Source organism: Vanellus vanellus (genome assembly GCF_965231255.1).
Source record: "Vanellus vanellus genome assembly, chromosome: 24".
Lineage (NCBI taxonomy): Eukaryota > Metazoa > Chordata > Aves > Charadriiformes > Charadriidae > Vanellus > Vanellus vanellus.
This window is the reverse complement of record NC_138929.1, coordinates 458,292-469,018: the sequence shown is the minus strand read 5'-3', so window position 1 is coordinate 469,018 and position 10,727 is coordinate 458,292. Positions and strand designations below refer to the sequence as shown.

Genomic DNA, 10,727 nt, shown 5'->3' with positions numbered 1-10,727 from the left:
AGCGTTCCCCAGGGGTGTCCCCAAACAGCCCTCCTGAAACTGGTCTTGGGGGGAGAGTTTGGGGCACAGCAGCGTCCCGGGGTCTGTCTGGTGCTCTGCAGGACCACCGGAGGTGCTGGGGGGGCCAGCCCGCTGCCAGGACACCTACCAGGACTGGATCTCCCTCTACTGCTGGGCGCCCTTCCACGCCGCCCTCATGGCCACCCCCGAGAGCAGCCACTGCCGCTGGGACCAGATCAGCAGGTGGGTCAGCGTCAGCCCCGGCAGTGCCATGTGCCCACTCGGAGCGGGGCCTTTGCGGTGCTGCTGCTGCGGACGTGTGCCCATCCCAGCAGGGCGGTCTGACACTGCCCCCTCCGCAGCACCTACAGCGAGCTCTCTGGCTGCACCCAGCTGCTGGCCCAGCTGCTCGCCTGCCCCTGGCCCAGCGCCGTCCTCGACGCCTTCTTCCTGCAGGTCCACGCCGAATACTTCACCAACTGCACGGCAGCCGGATCCCCCGGGCCAGGCGGGCTGCCCTCGGGGGTGGCCGTGGCTGCAGCCGTGGGGCTCAGCTGCCTCGTGCCCCTCGCAGCCGCCCTCACTCTCAACAGAGCAGGGAAAGGGGCTCAAACACCGGCGGGCATCTGCCCAGCCCCTGCCTGTCCCTGTGCCCGCAAGGGGCTGGCAACAGCCCCCTTCGCCCCCAGCCCTGGGAACTAACGAGTGGGACGAGTGGGCCGAGGGTGAGGGGAACAGGGCAGAGCAGGGACGGGGGTCTGGGTGTCCTTGGGGGATGGAGCGGGTCCTGTGGCACAGGGGGAGGATGGGTTTGGGGCTCCAGATCCCTGCATCAGCCCCCAGAGGGGAGAAGGGTCCCAGGCGCTGAGTCCCATCCCTGCATGGGCCAAGCCCTCCCCTCAGCATCCCAGGGCCGGGGCGGGCAAGGAGCACTGGGGGTGCCAGGCTGGGGAGGGGGGAGCCCCAGGCCTTGGCTGGCAGCCACTGTCCCGGCCCAGCCCATCCTGTCCCGTCCCGTCCCCGCCGGCTGCCCGGGAGGCCACGCTGAGATCACTGGGTGTCTCCCTGGCAGAGGCTCCTGCCGCACGGCCACAGGCTCCAGCGGTTCCGACAAAGCACAGGACCGGGGGGCTCCAACCCCACAGCCCCCAGAGCGATGGGGCCTGATGGCTTCCAGATGCGGCCACTGGCCCGTGAAAGGCCTCCAGGTGCCCTGGAGCAGCAGCTGCCGCAGCCAGGGGAGCATCGGGCGGCTCTGCCGGGACATTGGCTGAGGAGCGCGAAGCCCGGCAAGATCGTCCTTGCGCAGCAGGGAGGGTCCCACCGAGCCGAGCTGTGCTTCATCACGGTCCCACTCACGCTCTGCGCATTCCACAGGCACGCTGTTAAAGGGGAAGCTTTGGGCTTGCGCTCTGCCCTGGGCCAGAGGTGAAATGAGCTCACCCGGCCTCAGCCCAGTCCTTGGGTGGGAACGCCACAGTGCTGGGGCCGTCCTCGGCAAGGCTGCCCTGCGGGGGGACACGGGCCCTGCCGGCTGAAGCTGTGCCAGGAGCGAGGGGCCCTGGCCATGCCGGGCGAGTGCCGGGTTGGGCGACGCAGGAGGAAGGCGTCGGGGCCGAGGAGCAGCAACCTCGGCCAAGTCTCTGCCGTCTCCCCACCGCCCTGCCTGTCCCGGCCTCGCAGGTCGCGCCACTGCCCTTCCCTCCCCGGCTGTGGCACTGCCCCAGCGGTGCCGGCCCTGGGGCAGGTGCCCACTGAGCCAGGCCCCGCGGTGTCGGGGCCGTGGGTCCCCCCACCGCCCCCGCGCCCGGGCAGCAGCGCCTGTCCGGGGACATTACGCTTCCCCGTCCACTCCCCCCGCTGCCGGGCTGCCTGCCCTCCACGCAGGAGACGAGGGATTTCACAACCCAGCCCAGACAGGATTAAAGAGAAATACACAAGTAAACAAATAGCGGCTTCGTAAAACTGGACGTGCTGTGCGGGGAGCGGAGCCTCTGGGCCGCGGGTGAGGCGCGGGCTGCCCGGGCGATGCCCGCGGGGGCCGGCACAGCGCTGCACGGCGGTGGGGTCCCGCCGGGAGAGCTGCTTTAAAGCAGCGCTGAGCAATCTCATTTTTCACACGTCTCCTGTAGTCAAACTGCCCCTGTCAGAGGAAAGGAGTTGCTTCCTGTTATTTCCATTGAAATACTTGTCCCGGTCGTTAGCCGGCAGGCTTTGGCAGGATGGCACCGCGCGCGCAGACGGGCTCCGGCCGGCTCTCCCAAGGGCTCCTGCTGCTCTGGGGTAAGTGCGCGGGGCGGCCCCGGGGCCGCGGCTGCTGGCGGCAGGCGGCTCCGGTGCCTCGCACCATCCTGCACGCGGCCGCCCTCCTGCGTGTGGGGCCCGGGGCCGGGGTCCCCGCTCAGCCCAGCCCACCACCCGCCCCAGCATGGGGCCAGCCTGACAGCACCGAGGGCGGCCATCGCCTGCGTGGCCAGGGGCCAGTGGTGGGTGAGCAACGGGCACTGCGGGGCATCCCCCACCATGCTCATCCCTGAGCCTTTCACAAATGACCCCCGGGGATGGCTGGGGAGCCCTGCAAAGCCGCGAGCTGGAACAGAGAGGGGCTGACGGGGGTCATCAGGGACAGGGACAGGGACAGGGCGGGCTGCCCTTTGCACAGCCACCGTGCCAGCCCAGCAGCACCCTGTGGCCAGTGCCTGGCTGTGCCACAGCTCCGCAGGAGCAGCCCAGGCAGGGTCCACCAGGGTGGTTCACCGCACAGCCGTCATTGCTGCCCCACGCTGTGGGCCCTCAGCCAAGGGTGGAATATGCCCTCGGGCTGTGGGGCTCCAGTGGGCCAGGCAGCAGGCAAGCGGCTGGCAGGATGGAGGCGGCACATGCCCCACGGCCATGGCGGGCTGTGCTGGCTGTGGGGCAGATGGCGGGCGGAGGGGTTCTCCGGCAGTGCTGCGCTGCGGCCAGTGCTTCCTCTTCCTGCCCCAGCCCTGTCCGGCTGCAAAGCAGCCACCCGCACTGATGGGGCGGCCCCTGCGCTGGCTGCCCATGGGTGGGGGCACAGCTCACCCCAGTGCTGTGATGCAGGGCCCACAGCCCCTTGACAGCCCCTCCGAGACCTTGGGCAGCTGCCCGCAGCCCAGCTGGCCCCCTCCCCACAGTCCCTGTACAAGGGGCTGGAGACCCTGGCCCCAGTGCATGCGGGGCTCCTGGCAGCGTGGTTGCCCCACACCCTCACCCCCAGCTCCAGCAGCCCCCAAGGGATTCCCAAAAGCATTTCCCTCCAGCAGCCCCCAGTCTCTGCCGGGGCAGCTCCCATGTACGGGGCCCCACCACTGCCTGTCCCCCGCTGACCCTGTCCCCTCCCCTCCGCAGCACTCCTGGGGACCGGGCTCTGCCACACGAGTGCCGAGGCAGAGGGCTTAGGCCAGGATGCCAGAACGAGCCCACCTGTGGCCGTGTTCAACTGGACAGCCCAGCTTGTGGGTGAGTGCTGGGATTCAGCAAGGGCTGGGCACTGCTGTGGGGCCGACGTTGCCCTGGGCCAGGGCCGTCTCTGCACCGCAGGGTGACCTTTCCCCTGGGTGTGCATTCTCTATCCACCCCCAAAATAGATGGGCTGTGCCGCGGTGCCCTCCACAGCACTGGTCATAGCGAGGGCAGCCGGTAGCAGCCTGCCCTCTTGCTGTGCTCCCGGGCATCTCCCTGGGCCTATGGCGGGGTCCGGCTCCCTATGGTGCCTGTGTCCTCCCTGGTGGCCTGGGCACAGGTCCGGGTGCTGGGTGTCACCCACCGGCAGCTGTGGGCAGGGATGGGCACTGGCAGGGGTGCACTGCCCGCGCTCAGCGCCTGTCCCCTGCAGAGGAGACGTACACCAACATTACGCAGAAGTGCTGGGAGTTCTTTGTTGACCTGATGAGGAACGTGACGGCATCGGAGCTGTGTGAGTGGAAAGTCATCAGCAGGTATGGGGTGGCCAGAAAACCCTCCCGGGCAGTGCTGGAGTGGGGTGCAGGGGCTGTGACTGGCTATGGGGATGCCACATGTGGGGACCCTTTGGTGGGGGCATTGCCTGTGGTCCCTCCATCCCCAGGGACACACAAGTGGGAGGCAGCAGAAAGTGGGCAGACCCCCCCCGGGTTGTGCCAAGAGGCTACCAGCTCCCAAGGGATGCAGGGCCACCTCCAGCAGCTCCTGCCTGCATGGGGCTGGCTGGCGCAGGAGTGCAGGGCAAGCCCTGGGCAGTCTGGAGGGGTGCTGCTGTGCTGCGGGGGGGCTGCCTAGTGGGTGTCTGTGGTCCCGGCCCCTCCTAGCACCCCACGGCTCTCTTCCTCCAGGCCCTACAGCTTGCTGCAGGCCTGCCTGGAGGGCTGGGCGGACCACCTACGCTATGGCTACCCCAACGCACTGGCAGAGCAGTACATTTTCCAGAGCCACCATCGTTACTTCCACAACTGCACCCTGGAGCACCAGGTCTACTTTGACCCTCCCGAGGATGTGCTGCTGGCCATGATCATCGCCCCCATCTGCCTCATCCCTTTCCTGGTCACTTTGGTCATCTGGCGCAGCAAGGATGGCAAAGCCCAGCCCTAATGCTGCCGGACTGGGGTCTGCCTGCAGCGAGCAGACCATGGGGCAGCGGTGGCCCTGTGGGTCCTGCCCCCTCTTCCCGGCTCAACCGCCAGCCCCGTGGCTGGCGATTAAACGCTTCTTCCCCCGACGCGTGATGCTCATCCTTCTGCTGCTCCGCGCACGGCGGCGAACCGGGCAGGGCGGGGCCTCCGCGGTGGGCGGGGCTACGATATGGGCGGGGAAAGGATGGGCGGGGTTTAGTGGCGGCGGGGCGGGGCTGCGTGAGAGCGGGGTGGGGCTACCGGCGGCGGGGGGAGTGGTTGCGTGAGAGGGCGGGGCTGCGTAGGGGTGGGGCCTCGCGGGAGGGCGGGCCGGAAGCGGGGCGGAAGACGGCAGCAGCGGCGGTTCCGGTGGCGGCGATGAGTTTCGTGTGGCCTTGGCAGTACAGCTTCCCGCCGTTCTTCACGTGAGCGTGGGAGGGGGCCGGGAGCGGGAGCGGGAGCGGGAGCGGGAGCGGGGCGGGAGGAGCGGGGCCGGGGCGGGGGGTGTGGGACCCGCGGGAGCGGGGCCGGGGTGAGGCGGGGCCGGGGTGAGGCCGGGCCCGGTGTGCCGGGTCCGTCCCTCCCCCACCCCCCTTCCCCCGCCGCGGGAGCCGCCTAGCCGCGGTGCCAGTGCCGGCGGCTGAGCGGAGCCCCGCAGGCTGCAGCCCAACGGCGAGACGCGGCAGAAGCAGCTCTCGGCCTGGTGCGCGCTGGCACTGGCCTACAGCCAACGGCACCGGCTGCCCGCCATGACTGTGCGGGAGGCGCAGGACAGCCCGCTCTTCGCCAACCGCCGCCTCCAGCGTATCCTTTGGGGCCCGGCCCCGGTGTGTCTCCCCTCCCCGCGTCCCCGCCTGACCCCCGTCCCCTCCCTCCCCCGGTCGGTCAGCTCCTCCTTAACCCCCGCCCAGGGAAGCTGCCGCTGGAGTCCATCCAGGTGGTACTGGAGGAGCTCCGCAAGAACGGTGGGTGCCGTCTGTCCGTCCATCCCGCTCGCGGCCGGCGCCCGACCCATAGCTAGCGGGGCGGGAAGAGCGGGAGCCGCTGGGCAGGGTCCGTCCCGGGAGCCGCACTCGGGGCTGTGCGGACCGGTCGGTGGGTGTGGGCCGTCCCTCTGCCCCGCCGCCACCCCTGCCACGGCCCCGTGGGGCGGGGGGAGCTGCTGGGGCAGAGGGGGCTCAAAGAGAAATTAATTTCTGAACACGTAGAGGTGTTTAGGAAGTTGGTGCGAGCAGTGGCGGGGAGAGACAGGGACCTGCAGCTCCTTGTGGCTATAACATCCAGCACGCGTCGTGAAATCGGCGTGTTTGATCATTACTGTAGACTTGTGATCTGATTAAATACCTTTTCCCTGTTGATTTTAGGGAACCTGGAGTGGTTAGATAAGAACAAAACCAGTTTTCTGATCATGTGGAAGAGACCAGAAGAATGGGGAAAGCTCATCTATCAGTGGGTGAGAACGTAGAAGCCGTCTTGTCCCACAGACCAGGCTTTTGTGTCTGGGGAGGACAGGGGGTATTGGTTGCAATTTGTGAAAAAAACAAAAAACACACAAAAAAAAAACCAACAAAAAAATCAAAGCCAAAACCCCACTGTAATATTTTTCTCTGGCTTCCTGACTGCTTTTGTGTTTCTTCTTCCATTTCTCTCTGTTGTAGAGAAGTGTAGAGATGTTACAGCTTTTTACTTCCTCTAAGGTGCAGTTTGAGCAACGAACACAGTTGTTCTCTCCTGCTGCAGTTTGCTGTTCCGTAGTGAGGACAAAGCAGTGTTACTGCGTTGCCTTTATTTGGCACGAGTCCTTATTGAGAAACACACTGGCAGAAAGAGCAGAGGGGCAGGGAAAGGAACTGTCTGAGTTTCCTTTGGTGTCATTTCTTGATTCTGCAGTGCCCCAGAGGGTTTTCCAGGGTATTTTTGCTTAGCGAGTGCTGTCCACGTTCCATTTCTCTTGCACTGGGACATATGAGAGATCATGCTGAGGTTGTTAAATCACACAGATGAGATTTGCTGTATTGCTTTTATGTTTCCAGGTGTCGAAGAATGGCTTGACCAACTCTGTGTTCACGCTGTATGAACTAACCAGCGGAGATGATACAGAGAACGAAGGTAATGTCATGTGTTATGATCCGGAGGAGGTTTTCAAAGCACGCTTGATTTGAGCGCGTAGTCAGTTGATTGTCAGATCATAGTTTAGTAGGTTAAATATTTTTAAATTGTTTATGCAAGCTCACACCGATCACCACTGGAAAATGCTGCTCTGGAGGCTTTTTTACCTCTTTGCATGAACATCTCCCTTTGTTATCACTGTTTGTATTTCAAACCTTCCCCCACCCCGCAAGCCTCCCTGGTGCCCAGCTCTTATCTGGAGTGAGGTGTGGGGTGTTTTGGTTTTACACTGAGCTTCTGCACTGCCTTTGAGACTGCTGTGACTCATTCCCTTCTGTTGGTTGACCTTCAGGCTTTGTTCCTGATGCAGCAATGTAGTGATGAGTCTGTTGGTGTAGCCGTGACTCTGGATTTGCTGTAGTGTTATGGTGCTGGAGTCTGAAAGGTGCTCTTCAGGTCCCTCTGCTTCACTGCCACCAGTCCCAGGACCTTGTAAGCCTCTCTGTTTCCTGATGTGATTGTTTTTTTCTTTCCTGTTGATGGCGATCTCTGTCCTTCCCTAGAGTTCCATGGCTTAGATGAGACCATGCTGCTGCGTGCCCTGCAAGCCTTGCAGCAAGAGCACAAGGCTGAAATCATCACGCTGGACGATGGCCGAGGTGTTAAGTTCTTCTGATAGGAGCCCCCTCCCCTCCACTCTTCTCTGGCTGCTGAAGCGGTTCTCGCTGTGAAGGTTCGCTCTCCTGGCCTGGTTTCAAGCCATGACTGCAAACAGCTGCATACTCGGGATTTCTTGGGGCAAGGAGAATCTGTGAAGCCTTCCAAAGACATGACTTCTTAGAAATATTCAGAGATCCTCTGTCTGTCTTTTCTCCCTGTTGATTGTGTTTGAGAGGCTAAAGCTGCTCTAGGCAGTTCTGGGAGGGACCACCCAGAAGTGAAATAACGGGACTGCTTCTATTGCCGATCCCTGTTCCTGTGAAAGCCACGGAGTGATCTCTTCAGCTGGCTGCTCGAGCTTGGCCTTGAAGGGCACTTCTTCCCTTCTGCCAGCCGCGTGCTTGGGCTCTGCAGTCCCCGCCACATTGCCAGGCAGGGTGAAGGCACGCACCAGGAGCTCGCTGTCGCTGCTGCACCGTACAAGACCCCGATGGCAGGTTGATGTGTGCTTGCTGCAAAGCAGGCTGTGCAGCGGGGTGGGGATGAATGCCAAGGAACTGGTTTGAAGTAATTAAAATAAGAATTATTTATAGAGCAGCCTCGGTGTTTTCATCTATTTTTCCATCAGAAACAAAACAGAGCAGCATACCGGATTCTTGCCCTTCAGCCGCGTTCCCTTACTGCACCGGCTGAACGCAGCAGCCTGCTGGAGAGAGGGTGGTCCTGCCGCGCCACCCCACCCGAGAAGGAAGCAGGCAGCACAAGTGCTTTTTTCCACATGCCAGAGCTATGGACCACGTGGGCCCTTACTGTCTGTCTTCAGGGCAACATTTAATTTCATTTTCCATGTGCAGTCCTCTGAAAGCTAATGGGTTTGTTGCCAAGGTGGTGGGGTAAGCTCTGTACAACAGTGGCTGGTAGATGGTATGACTAAGTTTTAGTGCTGATAAGGAAGCACCCAGCTCGTCAGAAACCACGACCCGGGTACAGCCAAAGACCCAGTAAATCCTTAACCGAGGACCAGGGGAAGCTGGGCAGCTGTGCTGGGGAAGGACCACACTTGCCTTTCCCGTTCTTTGCCCAAGCGTTCAGTGCTTGTCGCAGGCAGAGGGGGGATGCTGCGCTGGAGCCATCTTTGATCACACCCAGTGTGGTCGTTCGTGGGGTGTGCAGAGCAGACAGCACCTGCTCCCCAGCACGCTTTAGCTGTATGTGTTCAGCCGGTGCTGAACAGCGTGTCCTGCCTGCCCTGCCCTCGGAGGAGGACTCGGCACTGGTTCAGCGGCAGCAATGCAGACACCCCTTGTCAACAGTAGGTAATTTTCAGTGTAGACAAGATGCTGGAGTCTAGGCTGAGTTTGTGGGGCTGTGAAATTTAAATGTTTCTTTTTTGTAGCAGGAGCCTGTTGACCTGAACTCAGTGGGCTGTGATGGCTTGATCTGGGCATATCATTCTGGAGCTGCGGCTGGAGGCTGGTGGCCAGCGTTCCTTTCTGTGCTGGTGACAGCAGTGCTACGGAGGAATTCCTGTGTGCCAGCACTCCTCTGCTGGTGCAGAGCAGTGGCGCTAGTGCCGGGTCGCTGACATGCTGGGCTAATGTGGTCTCTGATCCTTTCTGGAGACCCATCATCCCTATGAACACTGAGATGACTTAAGTGAGCGAACGGGATGGCGCAGCCTGCGGTGAGCATGCCTGCCCCGCTCCCACCAATGCCGCAGCAGCCTGGGCTGTGCCCAGGATGGTTTCTCGTGCCCTGCCCTCGGGTGCCTGTTCTGACAGCCTGGGCTGAGTCCTCACCCGAGCTGTGAGGTGTTTGGGGACAGGGGATGGCATCTGCGTTTGATCCCGAATAATGAGCCTTTAGCGGCCAGGCCCAGGATGTTTGTATTTCTTGCTCTCTGTAGATGTGATGCTGACCTCTCAGCATTGTGTTCCCAGTTGCATGTGCTGTATGTAACCTGGCTGTCCTTGAGTGAGTCTGTGTTCTTAATTAAATTTGCTCCCTTCTTAGGAAATGGCTGATGTGACATTAGATAAGCTGAAAACCAGCCTTTTTCTTTCCAAGGCGCTCCTGGCAGTGATTCACTGCTCTTTTTCAGCTTCCTACTTAGTTGTTCACTTAGTGAGAGGAGCAGGAAGAGTACGTCCCCCCCTTCAGAACGGACATGGTGTAAAATTCTTTTTTCCGCACCTTCTTGGCTGGTTAAAAAAGGTCACATCCAGTCGTGCCTGTGAGGTCCTTGTGGGACTGACTCCCTGCGCTGGGCACTATGGCTGTGTCGCAGCAGAAGCAGTGAGGTGCTCACAGGCGCTGCTGGTGACTGCGTGGGTCTATGGGACAGTCCTGGTGCTGGAAGAGGTGCTGCTGGTGGGTGCTGCCGCCCTGGAGGCAGAAGATATTCCCTGGCTGTTCCCGCTGCTGGAGATGGGGCAATTTGTAGCTCATGGTGATGTAAGCTCCTGCTGGCAGCCTTTTAATTGCTCTCTGAAACTAGCTTCCTTATCTTTATTCGGCACTTCATAGTGTTTGATGGTGTGATCGTGGAACTGGGACACCAAAGCCAGCCCAGAGATGCTGTGTGAGGATGCTCTGGCGTGGCAGCCCTTGGGTGCTGGGTAGGGACGGAGGAGCTGTAACTGGGCTGCTCAGAGGGAGGGAGCATGGCAGCCTCCAGCCACCACTTTCCCCTGAACGGGAGCAGTCACACCTCTTCCTGGTGCTCCAGACCCGGCGAGAGTTGTGGGCGCTGCGGGGCACAGCAAAGGGCAGGGGAGGCCTGTGTTCCCCAAGGGGTACGGCTGAAACGCGCCCGGGTGGCTCCCATGCCTGCCGCTTCCCTGCCGCTGCTGTGCTGCCTGCGGCACGGCATCGCCCGCCCCGTTGCTGCAGCGGGGACCAGCCCATCTCACATGGGGGTTGGCATTATAGAGTTTATGAACCCAAACGCAAACCTCCCTGTGCTCCCAGGCGTACCATCATGGGCACAGCATGGACTCTGGCACCCGGAGGTGCTTTCAAGCCTGGTGCCGCAGCCCCGCAGAGGGGCTGATCTCTGAAGAAGGTGGCCTTTCTGCAGGGGGGCTGGCGCAGCCCTCTGCCTACAGCCTGGGGCCACTCTGGGGCTGTTGCTGCGTCTGGCCACAGCGATTAGGGCTCGCTGGCCGGGGCGAGGCAGAGTGTGGAGGGCTGGAGCTGAGATAAGGTGCTATCAGACCGTGCACACTCAGGTCCAGCCGGTCGGGGAAGGGACGACGCCAAGAGGGTTTTTATTTAATGCAGCAAGTTTGGAGCAAGAGTTGTTTCAGTCTGATAAATTTGTATGTTGGGATAAACTTGCACACAGGT

The 10,727-nt window shown here is 62.0% G+C and overlaps 2 protein-coding genes across 3 annotated transcripts; both read left to right on the top strand.

Annotated features, from left to right (window-relative positions):
* The first annotated feature begins 108 nt into the window (after positions 1–108).
* RAMP2 (receptor activity modifying protein 2) lies at positions 109–4,717 on the top strand. Of its 2 annotated transcripts, XM_082495105.1 has the most exons (6): positions 109–243; positions 363–2,005; positions 2,133–2,283; positions 3,373–3,483; positions 3,860–3,940; positions 4,335–4,717. In XM_082495105.1, the coding sequence occupies exons 3-6, from the start codon at positions 2,223–2,225 to the stop codon at positions 4,508–4,510; spliced, it is 429 nt and encodes a 142-aa protein (XP_082351231.1). In that variant the 5' UTR covers positions 109–243; positions 363–2,005; positions 2,133–2,222; the 3' UTR covers positions 4,511–4,717. The 2 variants fall into 2 exon arrangements, with proteins under 2 accessions (XP_082351231.1, XP_082351230.1); XM_082495104.1 differs by lacking the exon at positions 109–243 and having other exon boundaries at positions 742–2,005; positions 3,860–3,962.
* A 239-nt stretch (positions 4,718–4,956) lies between these two features.
* VPS25 (vacuolar protein sorting 25 homolog) lies at positions 4,957–7,976 on the top strand. The gene is made up of 6 exons (XM_082495092.1): positions 4,957–5,035; positions 5,269–5,414; positions 5,522–5,575; positions 5,975–6,063; positions 6,644–6,719; positions 7,283–7,976. Exons 1-6 carry the CDS (start codon positions 4,989–4,991, stop codon positions 7,393–7,395), a joined length of 525 nt encoding a protein of 174 aa, XP_082351218.1. The 5' UTR covers positions 4,957–4,988; the 3' UTR covers positions 7,396–7,976.
* Positions 7,977–10,727: the final 2,751 nt, after the last annotated feature.